At 49.2% G+C, this 23,112-nt stretch overlaps 2 protein-coding genes across 2 annotated transcripts; both read left to right on the top strand.

The window, feature by feature from the left end:
• Nucleotides 1–387: 387 nt before the first annotated feature.
• LOC119359072 (hydroquinone glucosyltransferase-like) lies at nt 388–1,999 on the top strand. Its single transcript, XM_037625412.1, has one exon. The coding sequence runs from the start codon at nt 459–461 to the stop codon at nt 1,926–1,928; it is 1,470 nt and encodes a 489-aa protein (XP_037481309.1). The 5' UTR covers nt 388–458; the 3' UTR covers nt 1,929–1,999.
• Nucleotides 2,000–8,715: 6,716 nt separating this feature from the next.
• On the top strand, nt 8,716–9,888 carry LOC119357693 (hydroquinone glucosyltransferase-like). The gene has a single exon (XM_037624557.1). The coding sequence runs from the start codon at nt 8,716–8,718 to the stop codon at nt 9,886–9,888; it is 1,173 nt and encodes a 390-aa protein (XP_037480454.1).
• Nucleotides 9,889–23,112: the final 13,224 nt, after the last annotated feature.

Genomic DNA, 23,112 nt, shown 5'->3' with positions numbered 1-23,112 from the left:
ATGTAATAAAAACCCGCTTTTTAAATATAATATATGCCGAACTTCGAACTTTGCTATATTTTTTAATTTTTTTGAACGCGCCTGGGGACGGCCTTGGGCCGACGACTGGAGACCAACTCAGCCCCAAGCCGATTTTTTGCCCTGGCTCATCTTCAGGGGATGATTTTAGACGTCCTTGATAGGCCAACGACTGGAAATGCTCTAATACAGTTCTTGCGGCGTGGCTCTCTACAAACTCAAGATTTAAATCAGACTTCCCTCGCAGTGCTGTGACTGCGAGGCTACCAGGCATGTGGGATTAATCCTGGCACCTCCGCCGCACGCTCCCAAAATACTGTATATTACTACCTCGTAAAATGCCGAATGGGATCACACCTTGGATTCCAGATCCACAAGACCACAACCAGCATCCCGCTCACGGACGCACGGTGCACTGCAAGAATTAACCCGTTGGTGGGATGGGGTCGTTGACCAGCACTGGCCCCGCGCCACCCAGAGCGCGGCCGCACGTCGTGCTTCTGGCCAGCCCCGGCGCCGGCCACCTCATTCCAATGGCCGAGCTGGCGCGGCGGCTCGTGGAGCTCCACGGCTTCGCGGCCACGATCGTCACCTTCACCAACCTCTGCGGCCCGGCAGGCCAGCTTCTCCCGCGCCTCCCCACCTCCGTCGCCACCGCCGCGCTCCCCGCCGTCCGGATGGACGACCTCCCCGCCGACGCCCACGACGGGTTCGTGCTCCTGGAGCTCGTCCGCCGCTCCGTCCCCAACATCCGCGCCCTCCTCCGCTCCATCAACGACGGCTCCAGTGCCGCCCCGCTCGCCGCGCTGGTGCCCGACTTCCTCTGCTCCGTGGCGCTGCCCGTCGCCGCCGAGCTCGGCGTCCCGGGGTACCTCTTCATCCCTAGCAACCTGGCCTTGGTCGCCCTCACGCGCCACATCCTCGAGCTCCACGAGGACGCCGCCCCGGGCGAGTACCGCGACCTCCCGGTGCCTCTCGAGCTTCTCGGCGGCGTCTCGCTGTGCCGCGAGGACCTCCCCGACGGGTGCGGCAGTTCCAGGCACCCGGGTTACGAGCAGGTTGTCGAGTTGGGCCGGAGGATCCGCGCTGCCGATGGCATACTGGTTAACACGTTCTACGAGATGGAACCTGGCACCGCGGAAGCGTTCAAGCGGCTGGCCGTGCCAGAGCAAGCTGCGGGCGCGTTCCTCTTCCCGCCGGTGTTCCCGGTGGGGCCATTCGTCCGGGGGCCAGATCCCGACGAAGCCGCCGTGGGCGCGTCGTCGCCATGCTTGGAGTGGCTCGACCGTCAGCCGGTCGGTTCTGTGGTGTACGTCGCCTTCGGGAGCGGCGGGGCACTTTCCGTGGAGCAGACGGCCGAGCTCGCGGCTGGTCTCGAGGCGAGCGGCCAAAGGTTTCTTTGGGTCGTGCGGATGCCAAGAACCGACGGCGGCGACGACGAGGACGATCCATTGGCGTGGCTCCCCGAGGGCTTCTTGGGGAGGACGCGGGGCAGGGGCCTGGCCGTCGCGGCGTGGGCGCCTCAGGTGCGCGTGCTGTCCCACCCCGCGACCGCCGTCTTCGTGTCGCACTGCGGGTGGAACTCAACGCTGGAGAGCGTGGGGTGCGGCGTGCCCATGCTCGCGTGGCCGCTGTATGCAGAGCAGAGGATGAACGCCGTCATTCTGGAAGAGAGGCTTGGAGTGGCATTGCGAGTGGCGCCGGACGTCGGATGCTTGGTGACCCGCCATGAGATCGCCACCGTCGTGAAGGAGCTCGTGGAGGGGGATCAGAAGCTGCGGCGCCGGGCCGAGGACCTGCAGAAAGCGGCAGCACGTGCGTGGTCGCCGGAGGGGCCGTCGCGCCGTGCGCTCGAGGAGGTCGCCATCAAGTGGAAGGCGGCGCTTGGCAAAAAAAAGCAACCCATGTAGTGCATGATCCTCCAAAAATGCTCTCATCGTACTTCATTTTGCTGTTACTTCGTGACTTTGTATAATGGTCATTTGGTGTGAAGTGATCCAACGGCTCCTCAGGCCCGCCTTATACGCCTGGTAATTGTCCGTCTAAAAAAAGCAACGCAGAGTCACCGAGTGACTCCTCGCACCGACCGGCACCTTTCATATTCAGTCCAAATCTTGAACGGATATGAGGAGGCCCGATGCACTCCAGCGTCTTCGCCATGTCGGACAAGACAGGCAGAGTGTACCCCAAATTGCACCAACCCTCCTACCCCCATCTAGCCAATTCCAATTATTTCTCCTCTCTCTTCTTCCTCCTTGCAGGCCACCCTAGCTCTGCCACCATTCTCCGTCGCCGTACCGAGCCCTCAGCACCGCAGTGCCGCCCCAATAGTCCGCCCATCCGTTCTTGCCGCCACGGACTTCATCGTCGGCCCGGATGCAATCAGGGTACATCCAACAACTCTCGGACTGCACCTTGCCCTCTATTGTGTTCGACACATCGTCTGACCAGTGTTTTTAATCGTTTCTTAGGCAAAATGATGAATTCAGATGGTTCATCGGACGAGGAGTATGGGTCGACAGAGCTTGATGAAATGATTCATAATGAGTTATTCAATTCATCGAATTCAGACGAAGAAGCCGAGATGATCATGAGCATGAGCATCCAACGGAAATGGATCAGGAGGTGAAGCACATTCTCAACTTCAAAGGCCTGATCAAAGGGAGAAGAGGTTTCAACCAGGATCGGGTCTTTGGAGCTCGGCTACTGTACAATGACTACTTTGTTCCCAACCCAATATTCACTGATGATCCATGGTTTCCTCAACGGTTCCTTATGCGTAAACTATTGGTCTTGCGCATGGTGGAGGGAGTGGAGGCACACTATCCCTACTTCAGACTCATCAGGGATTGTTGCGGACAACTATCATTTTCTGCTAAGCAGAAATGCACGACTTCTCTGAGGATGTTTGCACTTGGTGCCGCCATTGATGGCGTTGGTGAGATAGTCTGGATGGGGATAGCACATGACTGAAGACCAATGTCAATTTTGCCCGCACCATGGTGCAAGTGTTTGGATCATAGTATCTGAGAGAACCAAATGTGCAAGATACAGAAAAATTGTATGCTATTGGAGAGGCAAAAGATTTTTCCAGGTATGCTCAGTTCAATTGATTGCATGCATTGACGATGGAAAAAATGTCCAAAAGTTTGCGCGAAATATATCAAGGTCACACCAAAGAGGCCATCATCATATTTGAAGTAGTTGCATCACATGATTTGTGGATTTGGCATGCTATCTTTGAAATGCCTAGCTCTCAAAACGGCTTCAGTGTGCTTCAGCGATCTCCCATGTCCAGGAGATTTGTAATGAGGAATCGTCATTGTGTAACTACAATGTCAACGGTCGTGACTATAACATGGGGTACTATCTTGCGATGGTATCTATTCTCAGTAGGCGGCCTTGTGACCATATCCAAACACCAAGGCAACAAACAAAGCCACTTTCCAACAATGCAAGATGCAGCTAGGAAGGTTGTGGAGAAGGCATTCGGAGTGCTCCAAACTCGTTACGGAATTGTTTGTGAAGCTGCAATGATGGGGAATCAGAGATTTGGTGGCAGCTGATGACATGTTGTGTTAACACGATATGATTGTCGTGGACGAGGGTGACGGGTAGCCCAAACCAATGATTTCGAGACGCCTGGAGAACAAGTCTGCATTCTGGAACAACACGATGCAGATCAACTTATGAATTTTCTGCAAACGCATCAGAATCTTCGAGATCATTAGGTGCATGCGCAATTATGATCTTGTGGAGAATATGTGCACCTATAATGAAAAGAAAAAAAAGTTCATTTTACTACCTGAGCAAAGTGGATGGTTCACATAACGCCCTGATCATTTTTCCTGCTCTCTTAAACCCCTGATCTACCCAATACAGTTCAAAAATGGTCTTAGGTGGGTTCATTTAGGCGGTTTGCTGGTGTGGGTGAGGTCAAAGTGGTATTTGACCGTGGGGCCATGCCATCGGGTGGGGATTTTGTACGGTGCCGCTGCTGAGAAGAAACTGGAAAATGGGTTGACCCCCCGTCGCCGCCGCTGCGGACATCACCCACCAATCCGTTTGTCGTCGTGTCGCTCGGGATGCTCTGCTGCTGCATGCGCCGTAGTGTAAAGCCATACGGGCTTTAATTTCTCTCCCTGCTGCCTTCTTCGTCTCCGGCAGACGGGCAGAGGACACCCGAGCCCCTCGACCTTATCCTTGCTAGAGACCGCCTTGAGCCATCCTGAACACGTCATTCCTTTCTACTGATCCCCTAGCGCAGCTACACATCATTGAATCACTCATGGACCATTAAAATCGTTGCTGCCGACGGCGGAAGTATCCGGCGATCCTCGGTCGATTCCGAGCTATTTTGTGTGGATTTCTCCAATTGATTTGGCCAGTTAGAGCGAATGACATGAGAGGAATGCGAGGGTGTCCTCGAAGCAAAGCTTTGCGAGTTGTGGCGTCGGTATCGACCTCGCGCGCCCATGAAAGGCGTGGCGCTGCTGCTGTCCCTTGCCGAACATGCTCTTGTGCGCGTGGTGCGGTGCAGCCAAGCGTGTTCTCTGCCGTAGGAGGAGCCTCCCATCACCAGTACAATGTGTTTCTCTGCTTCCACCGCCCTATGTCCCGTTCTTGCGCAAGGTTTGGCCATCGTAGCCGGAACGTGCCCCTACCGGCCGGGCCCTGGCCCTGCGGCGTGTGGCCCTGTGGAACTCCGGACGAGCCCCGCGTGGCCATGGCCAAACGAATTGGACCGGGGCGTCAATCTTCTCCATCGACGGCCATGATTGCTTTCGGAGCGAACGTCGAGGAGCGCGTACGTAGCCGTGGATTTTTGCCATCGATGAGTGCGCTCTCCACGGTCAACCCTAGCAGTGACCCCGAGCCGACGCCCCTAGCCGTGCTTCCAGCTACTCCACGAAGCTCCGTCCCTGTTGCAACAGGCTATACTGCCTTCGCGCGTGCAGGTCCTCCCCTACTTGCTCGATTTTTTTTCAAAACTATGACGTATTTTGTAGCAATTTCGGAAACTATAGCACATGATGAAAAAAATGCAAAACTATGATCCTGTCGGCCACGTGCAGGCCGAAAAGGTAGTTTTCGGCCAACTGTTGGCCGAAGTAGGGTTTTCGGCCTTGCCATGGCCGAAAAGTGGTTGAGCTGGCCGAAATGGCTGTTTTCGGCTGCTGTTTGGCCCAAAAGGTCTTTTTGGTCAAATGTAGGCCGAAAAGTACTTTTTGGTCTACACTAGGCCGAAAATTACTTTTTTGTCTAGTGTAGGCCGAAAAGTCCCTTGGGCCCACCTTTCCGTTATCTGTTGGGCAAGACTTCTGCATCCTCGAAGGTCAATAGTTCTGCATCGACGGATGGCAAAAGGACCACATCGTCGAAGGGCAAGAGGGTTGCATCAACGAAGGGGTTTGCGGAAAAATACATTGGCCAACAGTTAACGGAAAAAGGTGGTCCAAGGGACTTTTCGGCCTAAACTTGACCAAAAAGTACTTTTCGGCCTACGATTGACCAACAAGTACTTTTCGGCCTACACTAGGCCAAAAAGTCCTTTTCGGCCAAAGGGTGGCCGAAAACACCCCTCTTCGGCCAGCTTTGCACCTTTTCGGCCAAGGCATGGCCGAAAACCCTATTTCAGCCTAGAGGTGGCCGAAAACACCCTTTTCGGCCAACACCTGGCCGACAGGGTGCTAGACTTGATATTTCTCCAAAGCATGCTGTAGTTTTCGAATTTGCTTCAAATAATGTGATAGTTTTGAAAAAAAATCCCCGATCCAGAGCAGCCGTGGTCGTAGCCGGCAGGCATCAACATGCCCGTATACGAACGAACTAAGCGCTTCGAGTGCGGGCCATGGAGGCATGGAGGCCCAGTCGAGGAGCATGGTGGCCTGCAATCGCAGTCTGTCGGGGAGCTCTATCTGAGCCCAGCCTGACGAGGGAGGCCCACCCACAGGTCAAAACCATCGTTGACCATTGACACATCAGCACCCAGTGGAGGCAAACCACACAAGGACTGATTTTGGCAGGTATGGGATTCTTTAGGAGGTTAAGGGTGAACCACCAACTTTCTTCGGGTAGTAAAATGGATTTTTTTTTCTAATGGAAACCAAAAAGGTGATATTTGAATCTGTGCACTTAAAATAAATTTTATGTTCGAGCTATGTATTTTCGCTGCCAACATATGTTATTTTACGTGCAACATTCACGTGTATGATGGAGATGAACGTGCATGGATTTGTATGAATTTGAGAGTTCGGATTTGAGGTGTGTGACTGCCGGGCACGACATATGATGGGCTGTCCGGCGCCGTCAAGAGGCCTACCTCAGCGTGTCTGCAAATATATAGGAGGAGGAATTTGCCAAGTCCGGTTGTAGATGCTCTTACATCTCGACATGTGTGAATCTGTGTCATAGAGGGCTATCAACCTTTTCATCTTTATTCTTATAAAACTAGGGTAAAAAACTGATGTCAGTTCTTTTTGCCTTTTTTGGGTGAACATCTTTTGGACCGTTGGATGAGGCGCACAAATCTTGAAGGAGGTGAGGAGGCCGCGTCGGATTCAAGGATCATTCGTTGGGAAATGGTTGACGCGGATGAATCCTCACCAGGACACCACTCACACCACATACAAGTGCGCCATCGCCATCACCACTAAGTTCATGGAGAAACGAAGTAATGCAATAAGAACGATGACATGATGTAGACAAGATCTATTTATGTAGAAATAGACCCCATCTTGTTATCCTTAATGGCAATGATACATTCGTGTCGGTTTCCCTTCTGTCATTAGGATCAAGCACCGTAAGATCGAACCCATCACAAAGCACCTCTTCCCATTGCAAGATAAATATTTCAAGTTGGCCAAACAAAACCAAAATACAGAGAATAAATATGAGGCTATAAGCAATCATGCATATAAGAGATCAAAGAAGACTCAAATAACTTTCATGGATAAAAAGATAGATCTGATCATAAACTCAAAGTTCATCGGATCCCAACAAACACACCGTAAAAAGAGTTACATCATATGGATCTCCAAGAGACCATTGTATTGAGAATCAAAAGAGAGAGAGAGAGAGAGAAAGAGAGGAAGCCATCTAGCTACTAACTACGAACCCGAAGGTCTATAAAGATCTACTCACACATCATCGGAGAGGCACCAATGTACATGATGAACCCCTCCATGATGGAGTCTAGATTGAATCTGGTGGTTCTGGAACTTGCGGCAGCTGGAATTGATTTTCGTCGACTCCCCTAGGGTTTCTGAAATATTGGGATATTTATAAAGCAAAGGGGCGGTCCGAGAGGCCACCGAGGTGGGCACAACCCACCAGCGCGCGACTGGGCCTCCAGACGCACCCTCGTGTCTTGTGCTCACCTCGGGCTCCATCTTCGGTACTTTTTTGGCCCACTGGATGTCTTCTGGTCAGAAAAAACCGATAAAAAGTTTCGCTGCGTTTGGACTCCGTTTAATATTGATTTCCTGCGATGTACAAAATATGCAGAAAACAGCAACTGACACTTGGCACTATGTTAATAGGTTAGTACCAAAAAATGATATAAAATGACTATAAAATGATTGTAAAACATTCAAGATTGATAATATAACGGCATGGAACAATAAAAAATTTACAGATATGTTGGAGACGTAGCAATCCCCATCAAGTAGCGGCTCCCCTTGGGCCTCCTCCCCACAGATCGATGACGACATGCGTAGGGTTTGAGGGCATAGGGGTGGAATCAGGCGTCATGCCTACTAGCTCCACCTGGCAGGAGATGGACGGACTGCAGCTTTGTTGGAGCCACGCGTGCGGAGCTCTGGCGGTACCTCGCGCCTCAGAGATGGAGGACGCAGTGAAGAGAGCGAGGGGGAGGGGAATGGAGACGATGAGCGAGTGCAGCGAGTGGGTTGAGGAAGTGCGCGAGTGGGTGCATTCGCCGTGTTCCTCACCCCGGCGAACGAGATCATGGTGCCGACGTGGCAGATAGAGTTGCACCATGATTCATGCGGCCCATCCAACCAGAAAGTCGTTTTGCGCGGTAACGGTATGTAGTGTTTCATTTGCTACCACACATCTTGTTTTGTCGTTTTGCGCATTAACGGTATGTAGCGTTTCATTTGCTATCACACATCTTGTTTTGTGATTCGTGCTAGCTATGACCCATCCAACGTGAGTTAGGGTGTTATGGGGAACACAAAAAAATCTAACGTTTCTAGATAAGATTTGCGTCAAATTTAAAATTTAGAAAAATGTATGTATCTTATGAAAACGATTTTTTTTTGATGTGTGTGTGGGTGGGGAGGGAGAGGGAGGGGGTAATCGAATGGAGTAGATTTGACACAAATGACAATATAGGTATGGATGGTCAGCAGTGGCACAATGCTACATCTACAAAGGTTTTACATACAAACTGATGCGAAAAATTGTGATTGGTAATAGGTGGACGAGGGGGCCCACTCCCACTTAAAATCAGGGGAGAAAAACAATTACTAGTTTGGAAGGTTAAATAAATCTTTGTAGGTTTAGCATCATTGATGGCACAAAACGCATACATAATTGCACACTAGTGCACTGATGCCCAAGTGCATGTCGGCATTGGTATCACGAGTAACACACATTCGTATCACGCGTAACACGCGGTGTGCTCCTTCCTATATGTACACGGCATGCAGGTCGCACAATCATAGCCGGCGGATGGCGTCGTTGAGCAGCATGGGCGCCGCCTCCGCGGCCGCAGCGCCTCCTGCAGAGCGGCTGGCGGCGCGCCCGCACGTCATACTTCTGGCTAGCCCCGGCGCCGGCCACCTCATCCCCCTGGCCGAGCTGGCGCGGCGGCTCGTCGAGCTCCATGGCTTCGCGGCCACGATTGTCACGTTCACCAACTTCTCCGCCCCAGAACTACTTGCTTGCCTCCCCGCCTCCGTCGCCACCGTCGCGCTCCCCGCCGTCCAGATGGACGACCTCCCCAAGAACGGCGGCGTGCTCGTGGAGCTCACCCGCCGGTCCCTCCCCAATATCCGCGCCCTCGTCCGCTCCATCAGCAACTCCACCAGTACAGCCCCGCTCGCGGCGCTGGTGGCGGACTTCATGTGCTCCACCGCGCTGCCCATCGCCGCCGAGCTCGGCGTCCCGGGATACCTCTTCGTCCCTAGCAACCTGGCCCATGTCGCCCTCACGCGCTACGTCGTTGAGATCAACGAAGGCGCCGCTCCCGGCGAATACCGCGATCTTGCGGTGCCTCTCGAGCTTCCCGGCGGCGTCTCGCTACGCCACGCGGACCTCCCGGACGGGTACCGTTCCAAGCACCAGGGTTATGTGCAAACTGTGGAGTGGAGCCGGTGCCACTGCCTCGGCGATGGCGTGCTGGTGAACACGTTCTACGAGATGGAACCTGCTACCGTGGAAGCGTTCAAGCAGCTGGCGGTACCGGAACAAGGTTCAGGCGCGTTCTTCTTCCCGCCGGTGTTCCCCGTGGGGCCATCCGTCAGGCGACCAGACCGCCACGAACCCACCGCCGGCGAGTTTTCGCCGTGCTTGGAGTGGCTTGATCGTCAGCCAGCCGGTTCTGTGGTGTACGTCGCCTTCGGGAGCCGCGGGGCACTTTCTGTGGAGCAGACGGCCAAGCTCGCGGCTGGTCTCGAGACGAGCGGCCAAAGGTTTCTTTGGGTTGTACGGATGCCAAGCACCGCCGGCGGCGACGATCCGTTGGCGTGGCTCCCGGAGGGCTTCTTGGCGAGGACAAGTGGCAGGGGCCTAGCCGTGGCGGCGTGGGCGCCTCAGGTGCGCGTGCTGGCTCACCCTGCGACGGCCGCCTTCGTGTCACACTGCGGGTGGAACTCGACGCTGGAGATCCTTCTTTTATTCTAAAAAACCCTGGCTCTAAGTGTCACATGTAGTAAGCAATCCCAAGGGAAAGACCGGCCTCTCTGCATCATCATGATGCACGCTGCAAAACACAATGTGCTAAATACAAACATCAGAAGCAACCCTAAGATATAGCATTAGAGTAAATAAGGACACATGTGCTGCATCCCTATTGTAAATGAGTTCATCTCCTATAATAAAACAACAAAAGACTCTGAAAAAAAGGAAAGATCACAACCAAGTTTATCTCCGACGCCAATCCAATTCCATTTTGTGTCGTCTGACGCATCACTCGGTCACCCAAGTGGATGAATGTGAATAAAATGGTGGCAAAGTCGCGTCACTGACCAAGAGAGGACCATGCGTTAGCCACTAGTAGTGAAAAAGTGACAAAAAGACAAATAAAAACACTAATCACTTGCATTGGTATTGATATAAAAACAGGGTTCACTTTTATGTCGCATGGCAGAGCTCCTACCCGGTTTGAGCTAAATATTCAGTTGGATTTCTTTTAGGGAACCAAAAGTTTTAGTTACATTTTTTTGAGATAATAATTTCAATTAGAAGAGCTAAAATACTGGAAAGCAACCGAATCAAATGAATCGCAATCACATTGCTAAAGAGGTACATCAGGCTCTCTGGCGATAGCCGAGGCGACCCACGACCGGGTCAACATGGAGGCGCCGCCGCCGGCGGCGGCCGCGATAGCCTGCCGCGATGAGCGGCGAGGGGTGGGTGGCCTCCTCGTTGAGGACTGGAGCACCTTCAAGGCGCGCGGAAGGGACCTTCTCTCCCGAGCGAGGAACCCGCAGAAGTTACTGCGGCGGATGCAGAGCAGGGCTGCGATGCTTCTCAAATCTGATTTGGATGCGGCTAAATTGAAAAGGGAGATGACCGGAGGTACGGATGCGGGACAAGGGGCGGCGATCCAGCCGGCGGAATTAAGGGTCCAGGCTTCAAATCCGGTGAGTAATGAGGAGGATTTGTGGGCCGTTTCTGTTGGGTTTGGTTTGATTTTCAAAAGGGGGTCAGGAATGAGGCCGGACGAGGCTAAAGGAATTAACAGGGGAGTTAATACTGTTAAATTGGAGGCGAAATTTGAGGAACTCCAGGCTTATTTCTTGCGGGGGGGTCGGCTCTGTTTTCTTCAGTCTACAGTGTTCTGCTCCATACCAGTTTCTTCTGTTGCTCTGTACTTTCTGTTCATGGCAGGCCAAGGCGAGGATCAAGGTCGAGGAATGATGAACCTGACCATTGCTGGGTCGGGTGATGGTGGTGCTGGGTCCAGAACCCCTGAGGAAGGGCCGGCCGCAATGCAGCCAACGGCGACCCCAGCCACGCCCATGGTCGGAAAGGGAAGGAGTGATGTCGGGGGTCCGTCAGGCCTAGCCCTGACCACTCCCCCGAACCCCTCCGTTGGCTTCACTTCTGCTTTGGAGCGCCCTCCTCCTCTCCGCAGGCATGGCAATGTCAAGATGGTCGAGTTCGATGACTCGCCAATCGTCATCGACATGGAGGCAATGGTGAGTGCGGTCAAGGGAAAGCTGGCTGTGGGGCGAGTGCTCTCCCCGTCCCCAGCCAATCCTTCGGCCGTCGTCAACGAGCTCAAAGGACCCTGGCGGCTTCGTGGTGATGCGAGGGCCCAGATGGTCACGAGCATCGACAAACGCTTCGTGGTGGAGTTCACGGAGGAGGGGGATCGGCAGCATGTCCTGGCTGCTGGTCCTTGGCACTTCCACAACGACGCCGTCATCTTCGCCGACTTCGACGGCCAGGGCAACCCAGCGGAGGTCGACCTCAACTCCATCAGATTGTGGGCACAAATCCACAAGCTGCCCTTCGTGTTGAAGACTGAGGAGATGGGGTGGACTTTCGGCAAGAAGCTCGGCAAGGTCATCGCGGTGTTCCACCGGAACAAGATGATCCTTGACGAGCATCTCCGCATTCGAGTGGAGCATAAGGTGGACACGCCGCTGAAGAAGGAAGTTGGGTTCACTCCGGTCGGCAGCAAGGACGAGATCACGTTTAAGGTGAAATACGAGAAACTTCCAAATTTTTGTTTCTGTTGTGGCATCCTGGGCCACACTACGGAAAGATTCTGCAGCATGCCAAAGGAACTGCGCAAGCCAAACTTCTCCATCGACATGAAGGCGCCGCCGCACTGGAAGCGCTTCCTCGACTTCGGAAGCACCGGGGCAAAGTTGTCGGACAGAGTCATTTCAGCGGTTTCCAAGGCTGTGCGCAACCTTTCAGTGACTGCGGCAGGCTCGGGTCCTTCTTCAGATGTTGCGGGAAAGGTGGCGGGGGATGCGGGTACCCAGGAGGGGTTGCCGACGCCCCCGAACCAGTTGGTGGCAAGCCAAGTTGATCATCCTCAACTTCATGTGCCTAGGGGGGCCTCAACATCAACCTGGTCACCCCTGGGTCATCTCCTGCGGGTGGAGGTGGACACAAGGTGAATTTGGATGATCCTGCTAGGGCCTCTATGGCTCTGATCCAAGACCAGGCGAGTGATGCTACTGATGTTCCTATGCAGCAGCGGCCTCAGGAGCAGGCTGGGGGTGCAACTGCTGAGGTGCATGCACAGCCGGGGCACCAGCTGACCCTGGCTTCTGCTGCTGCTGTGGGCATGCAGCTGCAGCGGCTTGAGGGCGAAGCTCAGGTTCAGGTGGCCATTCACAAGGATGGTCGTGACGATGGTGCTGATGTTGGCGCCCAATGGCAAGCCCTCACTTCTGCTGGAGTCCAGCGGTGGAAAAGGCTTCACCGACAAGGACAGGACGAGAAGGTTATGCTGCAAGCCGCATGTGTTAAACATGCGGTTTTTGGCATCCCCACTCCGCCGAACAGCGGCAGCGATCTTTCCGGCGGCAAGGCGGCCTTTGCTGCAATGCTTGAGGGCACGGCTGGTAGCAAGAGGCGCTCACCGGATGAAGACAAGGACATGGTTCTTAGCATGAAAGCTCCAGTACTGATAGCATAGAGTTTAGGGGTGCTCTAGATATGAGTGTGACATGTAAAAGAGTGTGTGTTGAGAGAGTTGAATCTGTAGTAGGCATAGAAGGCTCCGCTGTTCATATTACAGAGGAGATAGTTGAGGGAAAGGAGGAGGATCAAAATAGGAGAGAGTCCGTAGGCGATGGTAAGGAAATTGGGGGTATAAGCAAGGAAGCTACCGGCCCTGGGGCTGCCGGTCAACTGACGGGCGCACTTGATGACGCCCGTCAGGAGCCATGAAAATGATATGTTGGAACTGCCGAGGCTTAGGTCAGCCTCGGACAGTTCAAGAACTTGTGTGCCTTTCAAAGACACACCGGCCTAACATTATCTTTCTTTTTGAAACAAGAAAAAATAAAGAGTATGTTGAGAGTTTGCGCTACCGCTTGGGTATGAAAAATGTTTTTGTTGTTTCTATGCCAGGCAAAGGAGGTGGATTAGCGGTCTATTGGGATGACCTGTACACTTTGGAGTTAAACAAATATGGGGAACATTTTATTGACATGTACATTTCCAACGATGCTGGCACTAAGTGGAGATGCACTTTTATCTATGGGGAGCCGAAGGCGAGCCAAAGGTATGTTATGTGGGAATTGTTAAGGCGTATAAAACCTCTTGGGTCGGGTCCATGGTTTATGGCTGGTGACTTTAATGAGGCTATGTGGCAAGATGAGCATTTTTCTCGGATCAAACGGTCACCAAAACTTATGGCTAATTTTCGTGGGATCATGTCTGAATGCAACTTGTTTGATTTGGGTTTTTATGGAGTTCCTTGGACCTATAACAATAAGCAGGAAGGTAACAAGAATGTGCAGGTGCGGCTGGACCGGGCGGTGGTGTGCCCCCAATGGTCATCTATCTTTCCTGACTGCAAGGTAACGCATATTATCAGTTCCAGGTCAGATCATTGCCCTCTTCTTATTGAATTGATGGGAGCTCCTCGTTCTGGAACATTTATTAAACATTTGAAATATGAAGCGTATTGGGAGAGGGAAGATGCGGAGCTGCAAGTACAGATTGATTCGTGTTGGAATAATAATGCTAGAGTCAATAATCTGGGAGATGTTGCCAATAATCTGGACAAGTTGATGAAGTCTCTTCATGGGTGGAGTTAGGTTCACATTGGATATTTGCCAAAAAAACTTGAATCTGCTCGCAAAAGACTAAGTGTGTTGTTTAACAGAAGTGATCATAAAGCAATAGTAGAAAGGAAGAAAATTTTAAAGGAAATGGATGAGCTCCTGTTAAAGGAAGAAATTATGTGGAAGCAGAGATCATGTCCGAATAAAATGAAATGGGGAGATAGGAACACAATTTTTTTTCATAGGAAGGCCACTTGGAGAGCGAAGAAAAATAATATTTCTGCCATCAAAAGAAGAGATGGGTCTCTCTCTCAGGATATGGATGAAATAAAAGGTATCACTAATGATTTTTTCAAGAATCTTTATTCCTGTGATTCTGTGGTTAATCCGTCCCGTATCATTTCTCTTGTGAAATCATTGGCGACTGATCAAATGAATGAGGATCTTTGTAAGCCATTTTCTGAGCAAGAAATCAGCGATGCCCTATTCCAAATAGGGCCGTTAAAGGCCCCGGGGCCAGATGGATTTCCTGCCAGGTTTTTTCAAAGAAATTGGGGGCTGCTTAAGGAGGATATTGTTCGTGCCATCCAGCAATTTTTTATTTCTGGAACTATGCCTGAAGGGATAAATGATACAACTATTGTTCTTATTCCTAAGGTGAAGAATCCTTAGTCCATAAAAGACTTCTGTCCAATCAGTCTTTGTAATGTGATTTATAAGATTATCTCTAAGTGCCTGGTCAACAGACTAAGACCTCTGCTAGATGGTATGATTTCTCCTACCCAAAGTGCATTCATCCCTGGAAGATCAATATCTGATAATGCACTTATCGCGTTTGAATGTATGCACTCTTTAAATACGTTAAAAGATAGCCGTGGTGAATTTTGTGCATATAAGTTGGATCTCGCTAAAGCGTATGACCGTGTCGATTGGAATTTCTTGGAAAGAATGCTTCAAGCGTGTGGTTTTGCTCCAACATGGATTAAGTGGATCATGTCTTGTGTTACCACTGTGAAGTTTCTTGTGCGTTTGAATGGCCAGCTGTTAGAGCCTTTTCATCCTTCTCGTGGTCTCGGGCAAGGGGATCCACTATCACCATACTTATTCCTCTTTGTGGCTGAAGCATTGTCGTTGCTACTTAATGATGCTTCGGCAAGAGGGGCTATTCAAGAGTTCCGGCTAAACAGACATGCCCCAGGTATATCTCATCTCCTTTTTGCTGATGATAGTCTCCTGTTTTTTAAGGGTAACTTGGAGCAAGCTCTGAATATTAAAGGCATTTTGTCGGCTTATGAGGAGGGAACTGGCCAACTATTAAGTCCGGATAAATGCTCCATATTATTTGGCAAAAATTGTTCTATGGAAGACCAGGTGTCTATTCTGGTTATCCTTAAAATCACGATTGATGGTTTTGAGGATAAATATTTGTTGGGTTTCGTAGTAATTTCAAAAAAAATTCCTACGCACACGCAAGATCATGTGATGCATAGCAACGAGTGGAGAGTATTGTCTACGTACCCAACGCAGACCGACTGCGGAAGCGATAACACGACGTAGAGGAAGTAGTCGTACGTCTTCACGATCCAACCGATCAAGCACCGAATCTACGACACCTCCGAGTTCGAGCACACGTTCAGCTCGATGACGATCCCCGGACTCCGATCCAGCAAAGTGTCGGGGAAGAGTTTCGTCAGCACGACGGCGTGGTGACGATCTTGATGAACTACAGCAGCAGGGCTTCGCCTAAACTCCGCTACAGTATTATCGAGGAATATGGTGGCAGGGGGCACCGCACACGGCTAAGGAATAGATCACGTGGATCAACTTGTGTCAACTTGTGTGTTTAGAGGTGCCCCTGCCTCCGTATATAAAGGAGGAGAGGAGGGGAGGCTGGCCGGCCAAGGGGGGGAGGCGCAGGAGAGTCCTACTCCCTCTGGGAGTAGGATTCCCCCTCCAATCCTAGTCCAACTAGGATTCCTCGGAGGGGAAAAGAGGAGGAGGGGGCCGGCCACCTCTCCTAGTCCTAATAGGACTAGGGGAAGGGGGGGGCGCGCAGCCCAACTAGGGCAGCCCCTTCTCTTTTCCACTAAGGCCCACTATGGCCCAAATAGCTCCCGGGGGGTTCCGGTAACCCTTCCGGTATTCCGGTAAAATCCCGATTTCACCCGGAACACTTCCGATATCCAAATATAGGCTTCCAATATATCAATCTTTACGTCTCGACCATTTCGAGACTCCTCGTCATGTCCGTGATCACATCAGGGACTCCGAACAACCTTCGGTACATCAAAATGCATAAACTCATAATATAACTGTCATCGTAACCTTAAGCGTGCGGACCCTACGGGTTCGAGAACAATGTAGACATGACCGAGACACGTCTCCGGTCAATAACCAATAGCGGGACCTGGATGCCCATATTGGCTCCTACATATTCTACGAAGATCTTTTATCGGTCAGACCGCATAACAACATACGTTGTTCCCTTTGTCATCGGTATGTTACTTGCCCGAGATTCGATCGTCGGTATCCAATACCTAGTTCAATCTCATTACCGGCAAGTCTCTTTACTCGTTCCGTAATACATCATCTCACAACTAACATATTAGTTGTAATGCTTGCAAGGCTTATGTGATGTGTATTACCGAGAGGGCCCAGAGATACCTCTCCGACAATCGGAGTGACAAATCCTAATCTCGAAATACGCCAACCCAACATCGACCATTGGAGACACCTGTAGTACTCCTTTATAATCACCCAGTTACGTTGTGACGTTTGGTAGTACCCAAAGTGTTCCTCCGGTAAACGGGAGTTGCATAATCTCATAGTCATAGGAACATGTATAAGTCATGAAGAAAGCAATAGCAACATACTAAACGATCAGGTGCTAAGCTAATGGAATGGGTCATGTCAATCAAATCATTCAACTAATGATGTGACCTCGTTAATCAAATAACAACTCATTGTTCATGGTCAGGAAACATAACCATCTTTGATTAACGAGCTAGTCAAGTAGAGGCATACTAGTGACACTCTGTTTGTCTATGTATTCACACATGTATTATGTTTCCGGTTAATACAATTCTAGCATGAATAATAAACATTTATCATGATATAAGGAAATAAATAATAACTTTATTATTGCCTCTAGGGCATATTTCCTTCAGTCTCCCACTTGCACTAGAGTCAATAATCTAGTTCACATCGCCATGTGATTTAACAGCAATAGTTCACATCACCATGTGATTAACACCCAAAGGGTTTACTAGATTCAGTAATCTAGTTCACATCGCTATGTGATTAACACCCAAGGAGTACTAAGGTGTGATCATGTTTTGCTTGTGAGAGAATCTTAGTCAACGGGTCTGCCACATTCAGATCCTCATGTATTTTGCAAATTTCTATGTCAACAATGCTCTGCATGGAGCTACTCTAGCTAATTGCTCCCACTTTCAATATGTATCTAGATCGAGACTTAGAGTCATCTAGATTAGTGTCAAACTTGCATCGGCGTAACCCTTTACGACGAACCTTTTTCCATAATCGAGAAACATATCCTTATTCCACTAAGGACAATTTTGACCGCTCTCCAGTGATCTACTCCTAGATCACTATTGTACTCCCTTGCCAAACTCAGTGGTATGGCATACAATAGATCTGGTATACAGCATGGCATACTTTATAGAACCTATGACTGAGGCATAGGGAATGACTTTCATTCTCTTTCTATTTTCTGCCGTGGTCGGGCTTTGAGTCTTACTCAACTTCACACCTTGTAACACAGGCAAGAACCCTTTCTTTGCTTGATCCATTTTGAACTTCTTCAAAATTTTGTCAAGGTATGTGCTTTGTGAAAGTCCAATTAAGCGTTTTGATCTATCTCTATAGATCTTAATGCCTAATATGTAAGCAGCTTCACCGAGGTCTTTCATTGAAAAACTTTTATTCAAGTATCCCTTTATGCTATCCAGAAATTCTATATCATTTCCAATCAGTAATATGTCATCCACATATAATATCAGAAATGCTACAGAGCTCCCACTCACTTTCTTGTAAATACAGGCTTCTCCGAAAGTCTGTATAAAACCAAATGCTTTGATCACACTATCAAAACGTTTATTCCAACTCCGAGAGGCTTGCACCAGTCCATAAATGGATCGCTGGAGCTTGCACACTTTGTTAGCTCCCTTTGGATCGACAAAACCTTCTGGTTGCATTATATACAACTCTTCTTCCAAAAATCCATTCAGGAATGCAGTTTTGACGTCCATTTGTCAAATTTCATAATCATAAAATGCGGCAATTGCTAACATGATTCGGACGGACTTAAGCATCGCTACGGGTGAGAAGGTCTCATCGTAGTCAATTCCTTGAACTTGCCGAAAACCTTTTGCGACAAGTCGAGCTTTGTAGACAGTAACATTACCATCAGCGTCAGTCTTCTTCTTAAAGATCCATTTATTCTCAATTGCTTGCCGATCATCGGGCAAGTCAACCAAAGTCCATACTTTGTTCTCATACATGGATCCCATCTCAGATTTCATGGCTTCAAGCCACTTTGCGGAATCTGGGCTCACCATCGCTTCTTCATAGTTCGTAGGTTCATCATGATCTAGTAGCATGACCTCCAGAACAGGATTACCGTACCACTCTGGTGCGGATCTTACTCTGGTTGATCTACGAGGTTCAGCAGTATCTTGATCTGAAGTTTCATGATCATTATCATTGGCTTCCTCACTAACTGGTGTAGGTGTCACTGAAACAGTTTTCTGTGATGAACTACTTTCAAGTAAGGGAGCAGGTACAGTTACCTCGTCAAGTTCTACTTTCCTCCCACTCACTTCTTTCGAGAGAAACTCCTTCTCTAGAAATGATCCATTCTTAGCAACGAATGTCTTGCCTTCGGATCTGTGATAGAAGGTGTACCCAACAGTTTCCTTTGGGTATCCTATGAAGACACATTTCTCCGATTTGGTTCGAGCTTATCAGGTTGAAGCTTTTTCACATAATCATCGCAGCCCCAAACTTTAAGAAACGACAACTTTGGTTTCTTGCCAAACCACAGTTTATAAGGCGTCGTCTCAACGGATTTTGATGGTGCCCTATTTAACGTGAATGCGGCCGTCTCTAAAGCATATCCCCAAAAAGATAGCGGTAAATCAGTAAGAGACATCATAGATCGCACCATATCTAGTAAAGTACGATTACGACGTTCAGACACACCATTACGCTGTGGTGTTCCGGGTGGCGTGAGTTGCGAAACTATTCCACAGTTTTTCAAATGTATACCAAACTCGTAACTCAAATATTCTCCTCCACGATCAGATCGTAGAAACTTTATTTTTTTTGTTACGATGATTTTCAACTTCACTCTGAAATTCTTTGAACTTTTCAAATGTTTCAGACTTATGTTTCATTAAGTAGATATACCCATATCTGCTTAAATCATCTGTGAAGGTGAGAAAATAATGATATCCGCCACGAGCCTCAATATTAATCGGGCCACATACATCGGTATGTATGATTTCCAACAAATCTGTTGCTCTCTCCATAGTACCGGAGAACGGTGTTTTAGTCATCTTGCCCATAAGGCACGGTTCGCAAGTACCAAGTGATTCATAATCAAGTGGTTCCAAAAGTCCATCAGCATGGAGTTTCTTCATGCGCTTTATACCGATATGACCTAAACGACAGTGCCACAAATAAGTTGCACTTTCGTTATCAACTCTGCATCTTTTGGCTTCAACATTATGAATATGTGTATTACTACTATCGAGATTCAATAAGAATAGACCACTCTTCAAGGGTGCATGACCATAAAAGATATTACTCATATAAATAGAACAACCATTATTCTCTGATTTAAATGAATAACCGTCTCGCATTAAACAAGATCCAGATATAATGTTCATGCTCAACGCTGGCACCAAATAACAATTATTTAGGTCTAATATTAATCTCGAAGGTAGATGTAGAGGTAGCGTGCCGACTGCGATCACATCGACTTTGGAACCGTTTCCCACGCGCATCGTCACCTCGTCCTTTGCCAGTGCCCGCTTATTCTGTAGTCCCTGTTTCGAGTTGCAAATATTAGCAACAGAACCAGTATCAAATACCCAGGTGCTACTGCGAGCTCTAGTAAGGTACACATCAATAACATGTATATCACATATACCTTTGTTCACCTTGCCATCCTTCTTATCCGCCAAATACTTGGGGCAGTTCCGCTTCCAGTGACCAGTCTGCTTGCAGTAGAAGCACTCAGTTTCAGGCTTAGGTCCAGACTTGGGTTTCTTCTCTTGAGCAGCAACTTGCTTGCCGTTCTTCTTGAAGTTCCCCTTTTTCTTCCCTTTGCCCTTTTTCTTGAAACTAGTGGTCTTGTTAACCATCAACACTTGATGCTCCTTCTTGATTTCTACCTCCGCAGCTTTCAGCATTGCGAAGAGCTCGGGAATAGTCTTGTTCATCCCTTGCATATTATAGTTCATCACGAAGCTCTTGTAGCTTGGTGGCAGTGACTGGAGAATTCTGTCAATGACGCAATCATCCGGAAGATTAACTCCCAATTGAATCAAGTGATTATTATACCCAGACATTTTGAGTATATGCTCACTGACAGAACTGTTCTCCTCCATCTTGCAGCTATAGAACTTATTGGAGACTTCATATCTCTCAATTCGGGCATTTGCTTGAAATATCAACTTCAACTCCTGGAACATCTCATATGCTCCATGACGTTCAAAACGTCGTTGAAGTCCTGATTCTAAGCCGTAAAGCATGGCACACTGAACTATCGAGTAGTCATCAGCTTTGCTCTGCCAGACGTTCATAACATCTGGTGTTGCTCCAGCAGCAGGCCTGGCACCCAGCGGTGCTTCCAGGACGTAATTTTTCTGTGCAGCAATGAGGATAATCCTCAAGTTACGGACCCAGTCCGTGTAATTGCTACCATCATCTTTCAACTTTGCTTTCTCAAGGAACGCATTAAAATTCAACGGAACAACAGCACGAGCCATCTATCTACAATCAACATAAACAAGCAAGATACTATCAGGTACTAAGTTCATGATAAATTAAATTTCAATTAATCATATTATTTAAGAACTCCCACTTAGATAGACATCCCTCTAATCCTCTAAGTGATTACGTGATCCAAATCAACTAAACCATGACCGATCATCACGTGAGATGGAGTAGTTTTCAATGGTGAACATCGTTATGTTGATCATATCTACTATATGATTCACGCTCGACCTTTCGGTCTCCGTGTTCCGAGGCCATATCTGCATATGCTAGGCTCGTCAAGTTTAACCTGAGTATTCTGCGTGTGCAAAACTGGCTTGCACCCGTTGTAGATGGACGTAGAGCTTATCACACCCGATCATCACGTGGTGTCTGGGCACGACGAACTTTGGCAACGGTGCATACTCAGGGAGAACACTTCTTGATAATTTAGTGAGAGATCATCTTATAATGCTACCGTCAATCAAAGCAAGATAAGATGCATAAAAAGATAAACATCACATGCAATCAATATAAGTGATATGATATGCTCATCATCATCTTGTGCTTGTGATCTCCATCTCCGAAGCACCGTCATGATCACCATCGTCACCGGCGCGACACCTTGATCTCCATCGTAGCATCGTTGTCGTCTCGCCAATCTTATGCTTCCACGACTATCACTACCGTTTAGTAATAAAGTAAAGCATTACATCGCGATTGCATTGCATACAATAAAGTGACAACCATATGGCTCCTGCCAGTTACCGATAACTCGGTTACAAAACATGATCATCTCATACAATAAAATTCAGCATCATGCTTTGACCATATCACATCACAACATGCCCTGCAAAAACAAGTTAGACGTCCTCTACTTTGTTGTTGCTTGTTTTACGTGGCTGCTACGGGCTTAAGTAAGAACCAATCTCACCTACGCATCAAAACCACAACGATAGTTTGTCAAATAGACTCCGTTTTAACCTTCGCAAGGACCGGGCGTAGCCATACTTGGTTCAACTAAAGTTGGAGAGACAGTCGCCCGCAAGCCATCTCTGTGCAAAGCACGTCGAGGGAACCGGTCTCGCGTAAGCGTACGCGTAAGGTTGGTCTGGGTCGTCTCGTCCAACAATACCGCCGAACCAAAATATGACATGCTGGTAGGCAGTATGACTTGTATCGTCCACAACTCACTTGTGTTCTACTCGTGCAAATAACATCAACATCAATAACCTAGGCTCGGATGCCACTGTTGGGTTTCGTAGTAATTTCAAAAAAAATTCCTACGCACACGCAAGATCATGTGATGCATAGCAACGAGTGGAGAGTATTGTCTATGTACCCAACGCAGACCGACTGCGGAAGCGATAACACGACGTAGAGGAAGTAGTCGTACGTCTTCACGATCCAACCGATCAAGCACCGAATCTACGGCACCTCCGAGTTCGAGCACACGTTCAGCTCGATGACGATCCCCGGACTCCGATCCAGCAAAGTGTCGGGGAAGAGTTTCGTCAGCACGACGGCGTGGTGACGATCTTGATGAACTACAGCAGCAGGGCTTCGCCTAAACTCCGCTACAGTATTATCGAGGAATATGGTGGCAGGGGGCACCGCACACGGCTAAGGAATAGATCACGTGGATCAACTTGTGTCAACTTGTGTGTTTAGAGGTGCCCCTGCCTCCGTATATAAAGGAGGAGAGGAGGGGAGGCTGGCCGGCCAAGGGGGGGAAGCGCAGGAGAGTCCTACTCCCTCTGGGAGTAGGATTCCCCCTCCAATCCTAGTCCAACTAGGATTCCTCGGAGGGGAAAAGAGGAGGAGGGGGCCGGCCACCTCTCCTAGTCCTAATAGGACTAGGGGAAGGGGGGGGGGCGCGCAGCCCAACTAGGGCAGCCCCTTCTCTTTTCCACTAAGGCCCACTATGGCCCAAATAGCTCCCGGGGGGTTCCGGTAACCCTCCCGGTATTCCGGTAAAATCCCGATTTCACCCGGAACACTTCCGATATCCAAATATAGGCTTCCAATATATCAATCTTTACGTCTCGACCATTTCGAGACTCCTCGTCATGTCTGTGATCACATCCGGGACTCCGAACAACCTTCGGTACATCAAAATGCATAAACTCATAATATAACTGTCATC

The sequence above is a fragment of the Triticum dicoccoides genome, chromosome 2A (genome assembly GCF_002162155.2).
Source record: "Triticum dicoccoides isolate Atlit2015 ecotype Zavitan chromosome 2A, WEW_v2.0, whole genome shotgun sequence".
Lineage (NCBI taxonomy): Eukaryota > Viridiplantae > Streptophyta > Magnoliopsida > Poales > Poaceae > Triticum > Triticum dicoccoides.
The sequence above is the reverse complement of the archived record's forward strand: the minus strand, read 5'-3'. Positions and strand labels throughout refer to the sequence as shown.